General features: G+C 38.3%; 1 protein-coding gene across 1 annotated transcript; it reads left to right on the top strand.

Moving 5' to 3' along the window:
- The first annotated feature begins 827 nt into the window (after window positions 1-827).
- On the top strand, window positions 828-18,505 carry LOC311276552 (uncharacterized protein). Its single transcript, XM_084386248.1, has 5 exons — window positions 828-932; window positions 14,941-15,033; window positions 15,521-15,661; window positions 17,622-17,732; window positions 17,872-18,505. The coding sequence occupies exons 1-5, from the start codon at window positions 896-898 to the stop codon at window positions 18,063-18,065; spliced, it is 576 nt and encodes a 191-aa protein (XP_084242374.1). The 5' UTR covers window positions 828-895; the 3' UTR covers window positions 18,066-18,505.
- The last annotated feature ends 1,989 nt before the right edge of the window (window positions 18,506-20,494 follow it).

Below are 20,494 nucleotides of genomic sequence, written 5' to 3'. Positions count from 1 at the left end.
CATGGCACAATTCAAACGGGACCAGAAAATAATTATTTTCTCCCATTCACTTGCATTGACGATTTTTCAACCTAGAGGTCCAGCGGGGTTAGCGAAGGGGGCGGGACTTACCAGCTCCGTTGACTTTTGTGCTGGAAAGACCAAACTCTAGTCAGGCCAATCAAATCGTGTATAGAGTCGGTGGGGCGGGCTTAACATAATGACGACAGAGTTGTGACGGTTCCGTGTGAATTCCCTGCTACTTGAAAACAAAGAATGGCTGCTGCTGCTGGCGAACAGCGGTCTTTCGAATTGGCTTTGGCCGCGACTCTGGAAGACTTGGAGTTAAGATTTTCTTTGAGAAAAGAACAAAGAAAGGCACTTAAGTCATTCTTAAAAAAAGGAAGATGTGTTCGGAGTTTTGCCGACCAGATACGGCAAAAGTTTAATCTATCAACTAGGTGGGAAAACGCTCTGGTTGGTTGTAGCGCTATCCTATTGCGTGCAGATGGAATTTGAAAGACAACCGTTTATCCCGCCCCTCGGATTGAGCCGTGCCAATGGTGATCGAGTTACTTGCCAGGCTAATTCTTCACCAACTGGCTGTGCAAATGAGTCCATGAATCTTGGTATTAGAAAAGTATCTTCTTTGTGCTGTAATACAGATCTTTGTAATGCCCAAGATGCTCCATGTATTACTTTACTGCCATAGAGCAGTTTACAGTCATAATGTCACAAACAGAAGAGGACAGACAAGGTTTAGGTGAATATAACAAGTTTATTATAGTGCAGAGGGAGAGTAATGCAGGGAAGGAATGCAGATGCGATGATAACAGATCGTTGATATAGTGAAGACTTAGCTGAACGGAATGATGAATGTCTTTGCAGGCTGAAGAGGACGAGTCGAACCAGGGTGATGAAGATCGGCAATGACGGGAAGAAAAGGACTTCGAGTAAGTAGACAACAATGAAGATAACTCGAGAGAGCAGTCTGAGGCGCTTGTCATAGACGAGACCAGTCACTGAAGGGAATGGATCGGTGAAATATAAAGGGTGTGTGATGATGAGGTGCAGGTTATCAGATTTCAGGTGATAATTATCGATTATGCGGAGTGTCGTGATCTGGTGTTGATGTTTGGATAGTTGGTTCCGTTGACTCTGATGGATAAAACATGTAAATATATGGTTACATTTGGAAATGTTGCAGGCATAAAGGTCCATTGCCTATTGTCAACAGGAGCAATGTAATAAGCACAGCTGACACAGTTCGTCACTTACAAGCAGCTTTCTGTTGGTCAACACGGTGTAACTAACTTGAACCCATTTTGGAATCTGCGTGGGGAAAATCTTTTCCTCTCAAAAAGAAAAGGAAAGTAAATTTAGCCGTTTAGAGGAACATAAAATCAAAGGCGCCTTCACCCCAGAGCGCCTTTAGCCCTGTTGTACCCTACCATATACAGAAGTGAACTCAGGAAAATACAGCCTTTTTTTGTTTTTAAACCCAAATATTCAACATAGAGGACAACACAAACCTGTAGGAAAACTGGAGGGAAATTTAAAACAAGAGAAGACCCAATCTTTCACAGAGGGAGAAGCAATGAGCAGCCTACAAAAACTGCACTGATAATAATATGTAAATGGTTATATGTAAACATTAAACATAACACAATACATAAATCAACATAGTGCAATTTACAAATCATTAAACATTACACTGAGGAGCAAATGGCATGATGGGGACAAGATCGACATTAAACAACGCACATGATCAGTGACAAACATCTGTGTTAACTGGTGTTCAAATTTGTGCAAAACAGATGTTATGATTCGAACAGTATGTTATGATGTTACAATGAGAAGTGCATGTATGTTCACAGTCCAGTGTCAAAATAAGAGTCATTTTCATAATAAGAGTCTCTAATCACAGAGCCTCACTGTGACACTGCCTAACCTTACCGGATGAAATGTCAAACCCATAAAGAGGAATGGGACTGTGCAAGCTTTGGGGGTGTCGATGGACTCGAGCTATCTTTTGAATCCCAACAGGAGTGCCAAATTTCGACTCCCTGCCAAATTATTAGCCCCCTCGTTGAAGCCGCTACCAGTTGGCCTAATCTTAACACCACCAATCCTAAATTTAGTACCGTAAATAATACAAAACCTTGTGATAAACTGCATGGCAAGGGTCAGAATTCAGCACAACACCTGGACATGATTTTCTCAGCTTTTTGTTAAAAATGTAGCTTTTTTATGAGATATACCCACCGTGTTGATACAAAAGAATGCATGAAGGTAGAATAAAAGGTTTTGTTGTTGTTGTTTAAAAGCAGAGGCTTTTCTTTCTTTTGATATTGTTTGTTCAGATATTCATACAACAAAACATTCTGTGGGCCATGAAAGTTCTGTGAAAATTATCAAAAATGCTGGCGTTGAGATTTTCATCATTTTCATTTTCATCATTCTCAGACTTCTTCCTTAAGAAGATTTTCATGAATCCGGCCCCGCTGTTCTTTGAGTTGATCTACAAGAATGACATATTTCTACATAACATTCCATGCTTCTAAAATCATGTTGTTTCTAAGGTTGGGTTCACACTTTTTGGTTCTCTTTGTTCTTTTGGTCTGGACCTTTTTGGGGTTTTTTTCTCTCCATTCTGTCTCCTGATAGAGTTTGGGTTCCTTTCCACTGTCGCCTCTGGCTTGCTTAGTAGGGGACTCTTAATATTAAAATATTACTGATCTGACTGCATTGACAACATTGTATGAGAACTGAACTGAGCTGGTCGATGACATTGTTTTCTCCAGAGCTGCTGTATAGATAAATGAACTAACAACCGCATACGTGGAACATTTAGACTTGAGTGGAGGCCCTCCTGTCGGGTACCAACACCCTTTTACAATTCCATTGCAATTCTATATTAAAATAAGGATTGTGTGTACTCTATTACATCTATGAAATGGGCGCTTAAACAGACATTAATTCATTCACCTTCTCATCAAAGATAGATCTGCAAATCTCAGTTTGTCTTCTGTTCATTCTTTTCACTGGAGGTACAAAAATATATATATATTTTTACAAAAAGTGTTTGTAATGTTACTGGGTACAAATACAGATCATTGACATCTTTCTCTCTCTTTAATTACCAAAGGACACTCTCTCAACTGTTATGAGTGTGCAAGTCTGACGAGCTCATGTGACCAGGTAACAAACCACTCCAATGGATTCTCCAACTGCTATAGGTGCTAGATGTTGATCAGTCCAGTATGATGGATTGAAATATAATGCTATAATTTATTGATGCTGTGACAGTGTTAATGTAAATAATGTTCAACTCGTCACAGAACTACTCTTTTTCTGTGCAATTTCTTCTTTTGCAATTTACAATTGCAAGCATGGAATGTTCGATATACAATTATTTGAGCTGAAATTGTTATTCTGATCAAATAATTTGAAATTTGTTTGAAATTAGAAAAACTAATAGATAAATTTAAAGCACTTTCACTAACACTTTACAATAAGGTTCCATTTACATAAGTTAACTATAAGCTAAAATGAATTAACAATGAAAATACTTCTAAAGCATTTAATTACCTTGTTAATTAATTGTTAATTTCAACATGTACTACTACATTATTTATATCAGATTGTATCTGGTAATATTATTTAATGGACCTGAGCTGACATGAACTAACAATAATGTGGAATTTTTATTAACTAACATTTTCTCTAGGGGTCTTACACTTAAGTGACATGTGAAGGCCAAGTATGCATACTCAGATTTTGTCCTCTGCATTTAACCCATCCAAGTTAGTGCACAGTGCACACATTAGAGTAGAGTAGTGAGTAATGAACACACACACCAAACCATGGACACACACCCGGAGCAGTGGGCAGCCATTTTGCTGTGGCGCCCGGGGAGTGATTGGGGGTTAGGTGCCTTGCTCAAGGGCACCTCAGTGATTTCCTGCCAGTATAGACCTTATGCGCCTGAGAAACAAGCGCGCAGCCATCTTTAGAATATTGTCTTTTAAGTTCCATTTTTGCGGTCGCTCTGTGCATTCCAATGGCATCGCTGTTGAGGAGTAATTAGCTGGTGAAGTGGATTTACTTATTGTAGAGTTAACGAAAGTTATCATGAGGATTGTAATGTTTAAAGCAGATGTCTTAACAAATGTCAGTAGACCGGGAAGATTTTAAAACGAGCTATTCATTCATAAATAGAATACGTAAGATCGCAGTGAAAACCGGAAGACAAAAGACAACGAGAGACAACAGCGCTGAAAAGGGGCTACATAAGGTCTATAAGGAATCCCGCAGCCTTCAGGTTACCAGTCTGACTCTCCAACCATTAGGCCACGACTGCTCCTGGACCTCACATTATTTGGACCTCACTGTATAAATATAGGAGATTTTGTTTGTATTTTCTCTTCCGCTTTGCAGTTGTGAGTCTATACATTATTGGATAGACAATCATTTTCTACTTTGACATATATAAATAAATGTTCCATAACAATATTTAACTGCGCATGCCTGTATCATTTATGTTCCCTTTCAAGGGAACTCCAGCTGCGTTTGAGACGCTGTGGGAACGCCCTGACGTCATAGACGAGACGTCATAGGCTGGTGACGTCATCGACCAGGAAACTATAAAGCACCCCTGAAACCAGACTGCGTTAGCTTCTGTGCCTTCAGCAAGCACTCTCTGTATATCTGTCCTTGTCATATTTATTGTTGTCTGTCAAGTTCAATATATATCACTATAATGGCGAGCAAGCAAGACTTCAAGCGTTGTGTTGTTCCCTGCCCCCGTTACATCACGGGTATATTTCACCCTCATCCGGAGTTGTGGAAACTGTGGGCCTGGCCTCTGAGGGAGCCCGGCTTATAGAATCCGGTCTCTCGACTTTCTCCATTCCAGAGCACCTTCTACGAGAAAACTTAAATGGAAATTATTCTCTGCCTGGTGTGGTGAACGTCACCTAGATCCTGTTAACTGCCCTGTTGGTACAGTTCTTGATTTCTTGCAAGACCGTTTCTCTGCTGGATTATCTCCTTCTACTTTAAAGGTATATGTGGCGGCTATATCGGCCTACCACACCCCTCTGGGGGGCACTTCTCTTGGGAGAGATCCTCTGATTATTCATTTTCTCCATGGTACATTGAGGTTGAGACCTGCATTGCACTCTAGAGCACCGGCTTGGGATTTGGCCATTGTACTTGAGGGTCTGGCTTTGGCTCCCTTCGAGCCCATTGAAGAGGTTTCAGAAAAGTTCCTCACTCTAAAAACTTTATTTCTTCTCGCTATTTCTTCTAGGGATGTCCCGATCCGATCTCGTGATCGGAAATCGGAAATCGGGCCCGATCACGTGTTTTCAGACTCGATCGGAATCGGACGTTACCTCCCGATCAGGACTCGGATATATATGTATATATATTCTCATTATTTTTTAACACATGTATAGTTATGCGGTGGCACAGAGTTACGCCGTTTTCACACTGCACGCGTTAGCAGAGCATAAGCAGCGCAGGAGCAGTGTGTATGGTGAGCAGGAGCAGGACACGCGCGTTTTGCTTTCACACTGGCAGCGTTTGTCACGCGCGGCTGAACCGCGGGTTGTGTAGGCTACAGACAGAGTACTCTATAATGGATAAGTTGGCATTGCTTTATTTCGTTTTCAAATACATTTAAGAGAAAAGACTTGTCAAGAAGCTTATTTTATTAATAGTTTCATTTATATAACTTTTGGTTCATCTTTGTTTTTATTGTTATGGCAACAAGTTTGTTTTTGGACATTTGTTTTCTTTTTAAATTGCTGTTGGTCATTTGATTGACTGTTTAAAACACAATAGATATCATCAATGCACTTTTTGGATAAAACTGCGGTGTATTTTGGCCATGATCAATGTATTGTCACTTTAATTCAGCAAAAGCGGCGCAGCAAAAATAGACTCGGCGCCGAAACGATCGCGGCACTTCTGCTCTGCTACTCACTGCCGCGCCGCCTCCGCGCGCAGTGTGAATGCTCTAAAGCCTGGTTTAATCTGTTAACATGGGCGGCGAAAAAATACGCACTGCACGCTCTGCTAACAGTGCAGTGTGAAACCGGCGTAAGAGTTAGGAGTGCAGTTCCTAAAAGCACATTACTGGCTTTGCAAACACTGTAGCACTTTTATTTTTTATTTTTTATTTGTTTACATACCTGCCGGGTATTTTAAGTTGAGGTGCTATTTGTTTATATATTAGACTTTTTTTATATTTGCTGTTGCACTAAAGTCCAAAAGTGAAGAATTTATTTATTACTAGATTGTTCAAGCTACCTCACAGAAGTGCTCTGTTTGTTAACAGAGTTGTTGAATGTTAAAATAAGGTGAATTAAATAAAAAATAAGGAACATCCTGGATCTGTTTTTTCGCTCTTCTTTATTCTTTTTTTTTTATGTATTAAGTATCGGATCGGGACTCGGTATCGGCAGATACTCAAAATCAAATGACTCGGACTCGGACTCGGACTCGAGGGCAAAAAAACCTGATCGGGACATCCCTAATTTCTTCTATCAAGAGAATTGGAGATTTGCAAGCCTTGTCGGTTGATCCTTCATGTTTGGAATTTGCACCTGGTATGGTGAAGGCATTTCTTCACCCTAGACCGGGTTACATCCCTAAGGTCCCTACTAATGTTGCGGGCCCAATAGTGCTGCAGGCCTTTTATCCTCCACCATTTAATACCCCACATCAGGAAAAACTTAATCTGTTATGTCCCGTTCGGGCTTTGGATGCTTACGTTCACAGAGCTGCCCTGTGGCGTAAATCAGAGCAGTTATTTGTCTGCTTCGGGTCACCTAAGAAAGGTTGCCCTGCATCTAAACAGGTAATGAACAAGTGGGTAGTTGAGGCTGTCTCACTTGCTTATGAAGCGGCCGGACAGCCTTCAGCCTTGGCTGTTCGGGCCCATTCTACAAGGAGTATGGCTGCCTCTAAGGCTTTAATTTCGGGAGTTTCTCTTCAGGATATTTGTAATGCGGCGGGCTGGTCCTCACCACATACATTTGTCAGATTTTATGATCTAGACCTCTTCACTCCTGGGGCTAGGTTGCTTGCTTCTTGGTGTGCGCAAGGACTTCACACAGTACGAGCATTTGGTATTATGGCTTAGTGGGTATGGGGTTCCCACAGCATCTCAAACGCAGCTAGAGTTCGTTCCCTTGAAAGGGAACGTCTCAGGTTACGTATGTAACCCTGGTTCCCTGATAGGTGCCCTGATCGACTTGCTTCCGGCTTACCAGAAGCTAACATGTTCTGGTTTCAGGGGTGCTTTATAGTTTCCTGGTCGATGAAGTCACCCGCCTATGACGTCTCGTCTTTCCATTGGACTGATTATACACGTGCTTTACGACGCAATCATGCAGGGCGTTCCCACAGCGTCTCAAACGCAGCGTCTCGTTCCCTATCAGGGAACCAGGGTTACATACGTAACCTGAGACGTTTTTCAGTCAACACTACTAGACTAGTGAAGGTGAAAAGATGTGCTTTATCAGTTGGCTGTCCAACTGGTTCCATCAACCTCGGCATTGGAAAAGTCTCTTCTTCCTGCTGTGACACAGACCAGTGTAATGCCCAAGATGCGTATTGTACTTTACAGTCTACAGTTTAGATAACATTTAACAAGAAAAAAAATAAGGGTGGAATCTGATTATGATGTCAGATGAAAATGAATGTTGCTTTACAGGCAAACATATCGATGAAAGATTAGAAAAACAACATGTTGTTTCTTTGGTACCATTGGAAAGACATGTTACTATTATGATGAAAAGACTGTTTTGAAGCACAAATACATTTGGCAGAAGTCAAAAGCTAAACGTAGGCTATAAACAAACTATATGACCGCATGACTTTCAGCGCCACCATCACTCAGCTTCCAACAACTCTTTCAGTCTTTGTTTAAAAACATTTTTCCTGAAAGTTTGAGTTATAATTGTTTGCGAGAGTATGATTATAAACACAACGAGGCTGTGAAAGCGAATGAGTAGATGAGTTTATCTGTTCGGCTGATGACTTTCTATGTCCCAGTTTAGCCACTTGTTAGCAACTGCCTTTTACAAGACAAGTGAAAGCTTTTTAAAAAATCATAAGATGGTATTACTGATCTTGAGCTTGTGTTCCTTCCCTAGTAAAAAATAAACAAATATATATATATATACAAAAATGTATTTGAAATACATTTATTTTATGCCAAGTATACTACAAAACCATTTACATATTTATGTACTTAATATAAATACCCTCCAATTGTACTTTTGGTACAAAATGAGTTGTTCCAATTTAGCAGACTTTAAGTACACCAATTTAGTATACCAAAAGTACAAGGGTATTTTTATTAAGTACATCAATATTTAAATGTGTTTGTAGTATACTTGGCACAAAATAAATGTATTTCAAATACAATTTAGTATTTTTTTTTTTCACTCTGGATATTATACAGTGATCATACTATTCTTACTAATAGTGATATTAAACACATTTTAGGCTTACTATTAAGATGTGCAGTGTGCAATAAAGAAATACTAAAAAAGTTTAATTATAAAATGCATAAGTTTAAAAAAAAACATTCATAACGATGGAACTCATTTCTGGGTTTTGACTACATTCATCAGACTGCATTTCCTTTTCATCAATAAGGTGAGAAGAACCAGCGGTGTAAAAAGCACTTGATTATACTTAAATGAAAATATGGATACTGAATTAAAAGTCCAAGTATCTAGCCAAAAACATTCAAACTTTACAATTATACTCAAATGCTAAAAAAGTAGAAGTAACCTAGCAAAATAAAAAAGTGAGAGGAATTTCTCTCTTAACTGTCACCGTCCCGCTAGCGGGAAGCCGAAGTTTACTTCACTATATTACAATTAAATCCTAATCTAATCTTGACAAACTGTATATCATTGGAAAGGTCTGAGACTCCATAATATATTTTACCACTGTTTTTTGTTACAAATTATTTAGGAATAGTAATAGATGAATTTATGACAAGAGTGCACCTCAAAAAATCTACATCATACAGGAGTTTTGACCTTTGTCACAAAAAGTCGACGCACACACTTTTAATAATTGAAACTTTGGTTTTCATGCTAAAACTTCTTAAACATGTAATCTAGTATTTGTCACATACAATTATAAAATAATATTATCCTCTAAAAAGTATAATATATATATAGTATCCTCTTAAATATAATGTTATTCAAAATTGGACTTTGCGTTACCATAGAAACGGTACTCTAAATTATTTTATCAGGCTCCTCCCCTTTTGGGGTTTTCATGTTTCATAATTTATTCCAGATATAATACAACCCCTAAATCTACTAAAGCTACTTTTTTATGCCTATTCAGTGATTCAGTGATAAAGAAATGTCTTTGTTTCAGTGTGAAAATTTCATTTATTTGAGGCATTTGGTTGTTTTTCTCTGCAAATGTTGAATGCGACTAATTAACAAGTAATTCAAATTTATAAAAAATTAACTAATTGACAGCCCTAATTAATATTCAATTTAATATTTATTGACTGTAATATAATTACAATACAACTTAGAACATCAATATATTTACAAAGTAAATGTACACATACACTCACCTAAAGGATTATTAGGAACACCTGTTCAATTTCTCATTAATGCAATTATCTAATCAACCAATCACATGGCAGTTGCTTCAATGCATTTAGGGGTGTGGTCCTGGTCAAGACAATCTCCTGAACTCCAAACTGAATGTCAGAATGGGAAAGAAAGGTGATTTAAGCCATTTTGAGCGTGGCATGGTTGTTGGTGCCAGACGGGCCGGTCTGAGTATTTCACAATCTGCTCAGTTACTGGGATTTTCACGCACAACCATTTCTAGGGTTTACAAAGAATGGTGTGAAAAGGGAAAAACATCCAGTATGCGGCAGTCCTATGGGCGAAAATGCCTTGTTGATGCTAGAGGTCAGAGGAGAATGGGCCGACTGATTCAAGCTGATAGAAGAGCAACTTTGACTGAAATAACCACTCGTTACAACCGAGGTATGCAGCAAAGCATTTGTGAAGCCACAACACGCACAACCTTGAGGCGGATGGGCTACAACAGCAGAAGACCCCACCGGGTACAACTCATCTCCACTACAAATAGGAAAAAGAGGCTACAATTTGCATGAGCTCACCAAAATTGGACGGTTGAAGACTGGAAAAATGTTGCCTGGTCTGATGAGTCTCGATTTCTGTTGAGACATTCAGATGGTAGAGTCAGAATTTGGCGTAAACAGAATGAGAACATGGATCCATCATGCCTTGTTACCACTGTGCAGGCTGGTGGTGGTGGTGTAATGGTGTGGGGGATGTTTTCTTGTCACACTTTAGGCCCCTTAGTGCCAATTGGGCATCGTTTAAATGCCACGGCCTACCTGAGCATTGTTTCTGACCATGTCCATCCCTTTATGACCACCATGTACCCATCCTCTGATGGCTACTTCCAGCAGGATAATGCACCATGTCACAAAGCTCGAATCATTTCAAATTGGTTTCTTGAACATGACAATGAGTTCACTGTACTAAAATGGCCCCCACAGTCACCAGATCTCAACCCAATAGAGCATCTTTGGGATGTGGTGGAACGGGAGCTTCGTGCCCTGGATGTGCATCCCACAAATCTCCATCAACTGCAAGATGCTATCCTATCAATATGGGCCAACATTTCTAAAGAATGCTTTCAGCACCTTGTTGAATCAATGCCACGTAGAATTAAGGCAGTTCTGAAGGCGAAAGGGGGTCAAACACAGTATTAGTATGGTGTTCCTAATAGTGTTGCACGGTGTACCGATACTTCAAAAGTATCGCGATACTCGGAAATTAAAAACGTCACGATACCTAAATATATCAGTATCGATACTTAAAAATTTTTTTTTTTTTTTTAAACGCCTCCCTATGGACGTCTGTGTTCTGACGCACCCAGCAAAGAAGCTGCCGCTGTCAGTGTCATGTGACAAAACACTACAGCGAGATGGCTGCGTGCGAGCACTAGTGGTCCACGACTCGTAGAAAAAGATGGCGCGAGGAGTGACATATGGAAGTACTTTGCCTACCTTGCTCTGTTGCACGGTGCACCGATACTTCAAAAGTAAATCGGAAATTAAAATCGTTACGATTCCTAAATGTATTAGTATCGATACTTCTAAGAATGACCGCGTTCCAGATTTGAGACCGGCGACACACTGGCTGCGTGGCGTGTCCGTTTTTATTTCGGCTCCCATGTTAACTGACTCAGGCGCAGCTCGAGCGCGCGCGGAAAACGCGTGCATTCTAGAAATAGAACTGACGCCTATTTTTCACGCGACACACAAGCGTGTTGGAAGCGTTTCCAGGCAAAATAGAATAGGAAAAGATGTTTCTATGTCATTTTGACACGAATACATATTAATAAATGACATTTTGATGTTTGAAAGTCTCTAGGTTTTGACATAAATACAATATAAATGTGATTTAAAAAATATTATCGATTTTCCAATATTGCACCTCTCAATACAGAACGAAATATTTTTTATTTTTTTTTTAAACCTTTATTTAACCAGGGAAATATCACATTGAGATAAATATCTCATTTACAAGTGTAGTAGCCAAATTCTGTAGCCTATTTTGCCGTCAACGCTGCCTACGTTGTCTTTGCTGCTATATATTTATGTTTAACATGAAGTATAGGCCTTCCACAACTCTATCCCCATATGTCAATATATCACCAATGAGGCTTATCATATGTTACCAATATTAAACACTGTTTAATATAATCGCTGTTCATATTTTTATTCAAAGTTCAGAATCAAGATAAAGTTATTACTGGTAACTCTTATTTTTCTTATGATAAATGAGATAATGCTGCTAAATTTATTTATTTTTTTACCTTGAATGTCATTGCTCTAATTTATTTTTTCTATTTTGATATTTCATATTTTGTTCAAATGTTTAATATATCTGCTGTTCATATGTTCATTTATTAGTGTGTTATATGATTAGAATGTTGTCCCGGTTTTAAAATAAAGCACAGCAATCATATTTGAGAGTGTTTCTCCCTTTTCAGGAAAAGTATCGAAAAAGTATCGAAATCGCAATACTTGACATGGTATCGGTATCGAAACAATAATTTTGGTATCGTGACAACACTAGTTCCTAATAATCCTTTAGGTGAGTGTAATTACACCTGTTTATTTAAATGGCAACTGTTTTTTTAGGTTTATAACATTTCATAAAAATCATTTAATAGTGGGCATCAAAATAAGAATTTTTATATCAATAAAAATGACCAATTGATTTTAGTGTTAAAAAATAAGTCATACTGACTTCTACAGAAGCATATTTCTTAACCTCGGAGCTCATAAATGGTCTGTCTTAAAAGGTTTATACATGCTATTTTACATTTATTTTCTTTATGGAGTTTTTTTAATTGTGTTTTTACTTCCAGAACCATACTGTTGCACTTTATTTCTCAGCTAGGCAATATACAGTAACCCAAAAAAACTTTGTTAAATTATAACGACCTGACCGTAAATCCTGGGAACACCACTGCAAAAATGTAGAGTACTTGTAGTCAAAATGAAATTGAAAAGTGTAAAAAAATTAAAATATATCTTTGAAAATGTACTTAAGTAAAAGCACAAGTTTTCAGTTTAAATTGAACTCAATGACTCAAGTAAAGTACATTACAGTATGTTATCAGTCACGTTATCACATCATCATTTTAATGCTTAAATGTACTGTATCACTTGACGTGTTTGGCTACAGTTGTGAGACAAACAGTCTCTCTGAGTGAAAAGAGAATGTGAACTATTCGTAGACTGGTTTCTCAATAACATTTTTTTCATAACATCAGTTGTACCTTAAGCATTATTATGTGTGTGACAGTCCGTTCCAAAGACTTAGCAAGCACAAATACCTTCTACTGAAAACAAAACCAAAACAAGCCTCGTCTGCCCTGTCTGAATCGGATGAATCCTTGTTCAGGCAGTTTTTAACTGGTTTAAGGCATGGTCTACTGGTGGACCAACTTTGCTGTTCTCCATCTGAAAACGAAATGTGCTTTTCTTTCTAACTAAAGATCTTAAAACAAAAATATATAAAACAAAGAACTTTGAGCACAGTAGTTTATTGTGGAAGGAAATCAACACCAGCACATACTGAACTTGCTGGTCCATTTATCATTTCCAAAGGAAATCATTATTTTAAGTTACTGTATGTAAATTTTTTTTACAAGTTCTTGTCACATTGTGAACACATAAGTTCCTTAAGGCCCTTTCACACCAGAAACCATAACTAAAGATTACTATATTAATGTCCCCAACAGCAAACAATATTTTTATTCTAAGCGCACGCTTATGTCCTCTGCTGTTTGAAATGCTCGAGCTCAATCTTAAAACAGGATGGATTCTGATTGGCTGTCAGTGTTTTTATTTTACATTACATTTACATTTAGCAGACGCTTTCGTCCAAAGCGACTTATAAATTAGGACTAAATTAAGCGAGTCATCGTGAAGAGGCAAGAAACAACGCAAGAAGTGCTCAAAATACGAAGTTCAGGCATTGTTCAGAGTAGCATAAGCCCGATAAGCGAGGATTTAAAGGAAAAAGGAGAGAATTTTTTTTTTTAAATGAGGTTAAGTGCTCACGGAAGAGATGGGTTTTCAGCTGTCTTTTGAAAGTTGCCAGGGATTCTGCAATCCGGTGGGGAGAGCATTCCACTAGCATGTGAATGAGAATGTTATCATTTTATCATTCATCAGTTGGAAAAAAATCATTCTGAACTTGATTCCAATGATAGTTTGTCGTTAGTTGTGTGAACTCTGCTATTCTTTTACATTTAGAACAATTTATAGGACTATATCTTTTATTGTATATCTATATCTTTTATTGTGAAGATGTTTTTATTAAGATGTTATATATTATTGTCCCAAAATGAAATTTCTGTCATCATTTACACACCCTCATGTTGTTCCAAATGTGTATAACTTTCTTTCATCTGCAGAACACAAAAGATATTATGGATTGCACTTTATTTTACAGTATGTGCACTTACATGTAGGTAACTAGGTAATATAAGGTAACTACATGGGTTAGGGTTGGAGGTAGGTTCCGGGTTAGAACCTATTACCCAATTATTCTAATTACTATAGTAAATAAATAGTATGTACATGGAGAATAGGAAAGTAAAATAAAGTGGGTTACACTTTATTTTAAGGTGTTATTTTTACAGTGTAATTATATATTTAAGTACTGAGTAAAATTATGCAACTATGGTACATTTACTATAGAGTTAGGGTAGGATTAGGATTTTGTTGAGGATTAGTTGCATGTAACTATGCATAATTTACTGTTATTACTATGGTAAGTACATGTAACATATGAACACTGTAAAATAAAGTGTTACCATAAAATGCTACCATAATATGAATGGATTTGGGTCCAAAATAACATTGAACCATTGGCAATATTCCCCCTGGCCAAATATCTTCAGGTTTGGAAATGACATGAGGGTGAGTAAATGATGATAGAATTATTATTTTTTTGGGTTTTGGAGATTAACTATCCATTAAGTATACTTAAAGAGCCAGATTAATTTCCATACTAGAGCTCTGCTGAAGTCGTAATATTGCAAGTAAATAATTTAATATCTACTGTTTTTCCTTCATTGTCTTTGTGCTAAACTTTCATTTTCTCATGAAGATCCTCCTCTTTTGAGGAACTATAAAATGGGTGCTGAAACGGGTAAGTTATTACATTCTCCTCCTGATCAAAGATGGATCTGCAAATCTCAGTTTTTCTTCTGTTCATTCTGTTCACTGCAGGTACAGAGACAAATTATGTTTGTTTTTAACATTATTGAATACAAATACAGATCATTGATGTCTCTCTTTCTCTCTCTCTCTCTCTCTCTCTCTCTCTCTCTCTACTAAAGGACACTCTCTCAGCTGTTTTGATTGTCAGTCGGGTGCTTGTGAACTGAAGACATGCCCCAGTGGAAGTAACTGTCTCAGTATGACATATGCTGGTAAGTCCAGTGTGGATTTAGGCATGTGACAGTATAAAATTTTCATGTTGCGATAATTGCTGAAGCTTTTATCACAGTATATGGTATTATCATGATATTAAATAAGTTGCAAAAAAGTGTTATGTCATAGTCATACTATAGGAGTTTTAATAAATGTATTTCTTATAACAAAAAGAACTGAACATTTAAATACAATAAAGCAATACACAAAAATGTATAAAGTAAACAGATGTTTCAAACAGATTATATAATTTGTTATAATTTATTGATGATGCAAAATTGTTGAACTTGTCACGAACGACTACTACTTTTCTAGACAGAATTTAAAACTGCATGCATAAAATGTTCTATATAATATACTGAAATTAATTTAGTTTTCCCTCAAATCATTATTCCATAATATAATATTTAAATTTTAAATATTTTTCAAATGAGAAAAAAAAAATGATTTAATGGTCATATTATATTACAAAGTTTGTCTTTGCAGGGCCAACTGATACTTCTCCAGCGACAAGTAAACAGTGTTTTCCAGCAAGTGCCTGTACAACTGGGTCCGTCAACATCGGCAGTTTAAAGTACTCTTCTTCCTGCTGTAACACAGACCTGTGTAATGTTCAAGATGCTTCAGGTATTGTACTTACAGTCATAAAACATTAACCAAGAAATACTTGTCATGGGACTTTCTATTGGGGACTGTGACGTGCCAGAAGGGAATTTGAGTTTGTTCACACTTGTCAGGTTTGGTTCAATTAAAACAAACCCTGGTGCAATTGCTCTATTAGTGCGGTTCATTTGAATAAGTGTGAACTATGAAGGTAATATGATGTCATAAAGAATCGCATGCGCAGGGTAAGATTTGTGAAAGTTTACATAAGATTGCAAGCGTAAATTATATTTGCATGCGCAAGATACGATTTGTAAAGGTGTAAATCACCTTTCAAGTGTAAGAAAAAAATATTTGCATCATTTTACTGTTATCCGTAAGTGTAATGCATGTTGTAACGCAGTTCAGATGTTATGGGAAGAAGGAGGCGGGAACCGGCGAACATTCAAACATATTTAAAGATAAAAATAACACAAATACAAAACGAAAGTAAAAGACAGCAGCCCCTCACGGACGACTGCAGTCACAATAAAATAAAACAGGACTCCTCCGCTCCCTCTCGGACAGCAGCCACCCCTCCTCGACCCAGGAGCATGGCAGCGAGCTCTCCGTCCCACATGATCTTCCATCGCTCCAGCACCATCGCCTCGGGCAGCAATCGGTGGCCATCGCTCCCTCGTGCTGCCCGACCTCCTCAGCACCGCGATCCCCCTCAGCAGCGAGGGCTCTCCGACAGCGTGTCCCTCCTTCCTCCCGGGTTTCGGCACCAGTGTAACGCAGTTCAGATGTTATGGGAAGAAGGAGGTGGGAACCGGCGAACATTCAAACACATTTAATGATTCAAAATAACACAAATACAAAACGAAAGTAAAAGACAGCAGCCCCTCACGGACGACTGCAGTCACAATAAAATAAAACAAAACACAACACAAGTTCAGGCCTGTCCTCTCTCGCTCTTCACTGTCGTCGCTCCTCCTTTGTGCTTCCGCTCTTCCGTGAGAGATACGAGACCGGTGCGTCGTGCAGGTGTGGTTCATCATTAATCACTCCACCGGCCTCGTGCCCACGGCCCTCAGCCTCGTCCTGCTCGCCACACATGTATTGTGAAACTGCAGCTTCGTGCTAACGCAAAATATTCGATTTTTTTTATCACAAAATAAAAAGCTCATTTGATTGGCTACATGAAGGTGGACCCGCCCTCCTCTTCGCACTTGCAAAACTCAATGAGTGAGAGAATCGTGCCAAAACTGGAAGCGCAGGTAAAAGAAAGACGCAACTGTACAAATCGGGTTATTTCGGGAACTTTTTTTGCCCCCTGCACACCAGTAATTTAGACATTTGCAACAGCTTATTTTTTACACAAAGTTTGATTTTACGCAAATAATCTGTTTTGCTGTTCACAGTGCAGTGCTTTTGGCCGTATTTGTGCGAAAAAAACGTGCCAAAAGTGTAAGAGCGGAAAAATGGAAGTCAGAAGAATAGAGATCCTATTTATTTTGCGTTAGCACGAAGCTGCAGTTTCACAATACATGCATTACACTTACGACTAACAGTAAATGCTGCAAATATTTTTTTCTTACACTTGAAAGGCGATTTACACCTTTACAAAATCTTCTCTTGCGCATGCAAATTTAATTTACGCTTGCAATCTTATGTAAACTTTCACAAATCTTACCCTGCGCATGCGATTCTTGACATCATATTACCTTCATAGTGAATGCTGCCGTCTGAACACTCGTGCCAAACAACCAGACCTCTGAGACCGCAGACATGAACCACGCCAAACCAACTCTGCTGAGGCTCGACTGAAATATGAATGCAACACGGGCCAAAGACATCTAAACACAGAAGCCAGTTATTCCAGTTTTACAAAAGATTATGAGGACACAACTTTTCATTGGAAAAATGAGCACCTAGAGTATGTTGTGTGCACAATTAGACCAGAACAAGGTAAAGAAAGCTTGTTTTCTTCTTCTTCCTGTAGATCCCTCTAATGCCCCGAATGGAAACAAATGTTACTATTGTGATGAACAGAGGAACTGCTCAAAAGTATTGAACTGTTCAGGGATTCAAGACCGCTGCACTACATCAACATGTGAGAAGATGAAGTGATTTTTAAAAAATCTTCTTTAATCTTATGCATTTGATACAGTTTTCATATACCAATAACCCACTTAGACACCTCAGCTTTCATTCATGAATCCACTTCCGTTTTCTTTCTTTTTTTCCATCAGTGACTGTGGCAAGTCAGACAGTGGTTGTAAAAGGCTGTGTCTCTAAATCTATTTGTGACGCCGCAACATCAGTTAGTCTTGCCATTGGGAACGTCACATGTTGTGCAGGAAACCTGTGTAACGGGGCTCAGAGTGTCACCCAGAGCTTCCTGTTCCTCAGCTGTTCTCTGCTCTCCTACTTCATGATGCACTGAATACAGCAGATCTTCACATTCTACAATCAGACACTCTTTACTGAATATATAGCTTGTGTTTTTATCTGTACAAGATTTGACCTGGTGTGAGGAACTTAAAACAATATACAATCTGATTAATTGAAGGAAATATATATGGATTTTATGAAATATTAAACAAAATGTAACGATCATGTAACGAAAATGTTTATTTTTAAAACATAAAATTAGTGAAAAGGAGGCAGGGCTAATTTGCATATTCACCAGTTATCAGCTTCACCTCGATTCTGATAGCTGTCACAGACTAGAGCAAATGAGACGGCAGGCGATAGTGACTGACGCTTTCTAAACACACTTTGTGCAGCTTTGAAACCTTTGCGAAACGTTTTGAACCAGTGATTCGGGGCTCAAATCAAACTGCCAAAGTCACATGATTTCAGTAAACGAGACTTTGTTACATCATAACCGTTTTGAAATTTTGATGGCTAGCGGCTAGCGGACGATAATCTCTGTGAACTAGGGGTGTAAGGATTTTCTTGATGCATCGATTACAAATCCTGCAAGGGGGGCTCAAGCAAGCTAGCCTGGCTGCGCCCTCCTACGCACTTCCGCTCAATTTCATTTTCCTTCAGTACTACGTCTGGGACTGCTGTATATTCTTAGGTTTCCAGAAATCAATTTTTTGTAGGACCAATCAGCGAACAGAGGGAGTGGCTGAGAACGATGACGTTGATGTGATCACACACATGACTAGCGTCGGCCAATAGTGAGCCAACGTGTGACGTACAACACCGACGCGCTGCTCTATCAAACTACGTTAAAAAAGACTCGAGGCACAGCGAGAAGGAAATGAATAGTGGAATAAAGTCGTTATTTTTGTTTGTTCTTGCGCACAAAAAGTATTCTCGTCGCTTTATAAACTTTATAAAAGACAGACATCTTATTCTAAACATAATCCTCTGATCATTCGGACTTGTTGTTTCCGGCCGGTTTCGGCGCATGACATACGTTACGACCACACGTTAGCGATTGGCTATGGCAGATCCTGAGTGACTCTGGGCAGATCCAATAGTTTTGAACTTTAACAGAGAACCCGCCTACAAGGAAGTAAACGTTTCTCAATGGAGAGAGGCCAGACTCTCTGTACAAATGAAATGTACGAGAGTCTGGTAGAACCAGGCTACAAGCAAGCACCCTTCAAGCAAGAAACCTAGAATTAACAAATGGGACACCCTACGGTCTTGTGGACTTAATGGACACGTTTGCAGCTGTCAGTCCACAAGACGCAAGTGGGCATGACGTGTGTCATTTGGGACAGGGCCTAACACATGAGCAGATGACAGCTCTCTCACAATAGACCCTTTCACATTTACGGGTTTCTCAGAAGCAGAAGTCGTCATAGTTGGGTCCAGTTCTATAGCCGTGAATGAGAGACTACATTAAATAATAATGGAAGCAGTGCATGTTTATGTACCTGGAACACAGTAATAAGTTCCTGCACAATAGTTAAAATGAACTAACAATACTTTTAAAGCCTTTTTAAATTTTGCCTTATGTAAATGATTAAAATAAGAGTCATTAAGAAATAACATATAAAAATGGACAAAAGTTTTTAGTTTTTTTGGCCCCACACGAAGGCCGATGTGTAGGCTAATTCACACCCAGACTAGTACATTAGGGGAAACATTTAAATAATCCTGTGAATGCACTTTTAAAAAACGCAGAATCAAATAGTTAATCGAATCGGCATCAAATTTTATTGTGAATCATTTCAAATTGAATCGTTCTGAATTAGAAAAAAATTGTTCTTGAATCGAAGACCCATGGATCGTGAATCAAGTCGATTCTCTGTCTACCCAAATATTCACAGCCCCACTGTAAACCCATAAACCAGTGTCTTTATGGTTTTTTAAAAGTAAAAAAAAATATATATATATAGTAGATACTTTGAAATGTCACATTTGTACAATAAAAAGGAAGAGATTCAGTTACTAATATCTTATTGGCCTGATTAAGCTATCCAAAATTTACTCAAATCACATGGACTGCAAAAAGATGTGCTATTAAATCCCTTTGTGACCGGCCTCTGCTAAAGCTGAGAGAAGAGGCTGTAACATGTAAATAAATGTTTTATAAATTGGTATACTTTACTAAACAAGGCAATTTCTGAAATCAAGTTTGGAGTAATGCTAAAGAACTTCAAAATAACTTCAAAAGATATATTGCAAAATAATAATAATAATTTTCTTTTGGCACTGTTGTACTGTACTAACAGTGGTTTAAATAAAGAGTAAAACTGCATTTAGCATCATTGATCAGCAGGGGGCAGCAGATTATATTTTTACCAATATAACACTGCATCTGCTTGACATCAAACAGCTTAATGCAAAATGTGTTGTTTTTAATTTCACAATTATGTAATGTTGGTAGTAAAGTCTTATCATATATCA

Source organism: Rutilus rutilus (genome assembly GCF_951802725.1).
Source record: "Rutilus rutilus genome assembly, chromosome: 18".
Taxonomy (NCBI): Eukaryota; Metazoa; Chordata; class Actinopteri; order Cypriniformes; family Leuciscidae; genus Rutilus; species Rutilus rutilus.
Note: the sequence above shows the minus strand (reverse complement) of the source record. Positions and strands in the feature narration are given on the sequence as shown.

What these genes read in the sequence shown, in the direction of transcription:
- LOC311276552 (XM_084386248.1), top strand. Translation starts at nt 896, where the DNA reads ATGAAGATCGGCAATGACGGGAAGAAAAGGACTTCGA. An exon ending in CGGGAAGAAAAGGACTTCGA is followed by an intron (nt 933 to 14,940) that starts GTAAGTAGACAA and finishes TCTCTACTAAAG; the next exon opens with GACACTCTCTCAGCTGTTTT. An exon ending in TCTCAGTATGACATATGCTG is followed by an intron (nt 15,034 to 15,520) that starts GTAAGTCCAGTG and finishes TTGTCTTTGCAG; the next exon opens with GGCCAACTGATACTTCTCCA.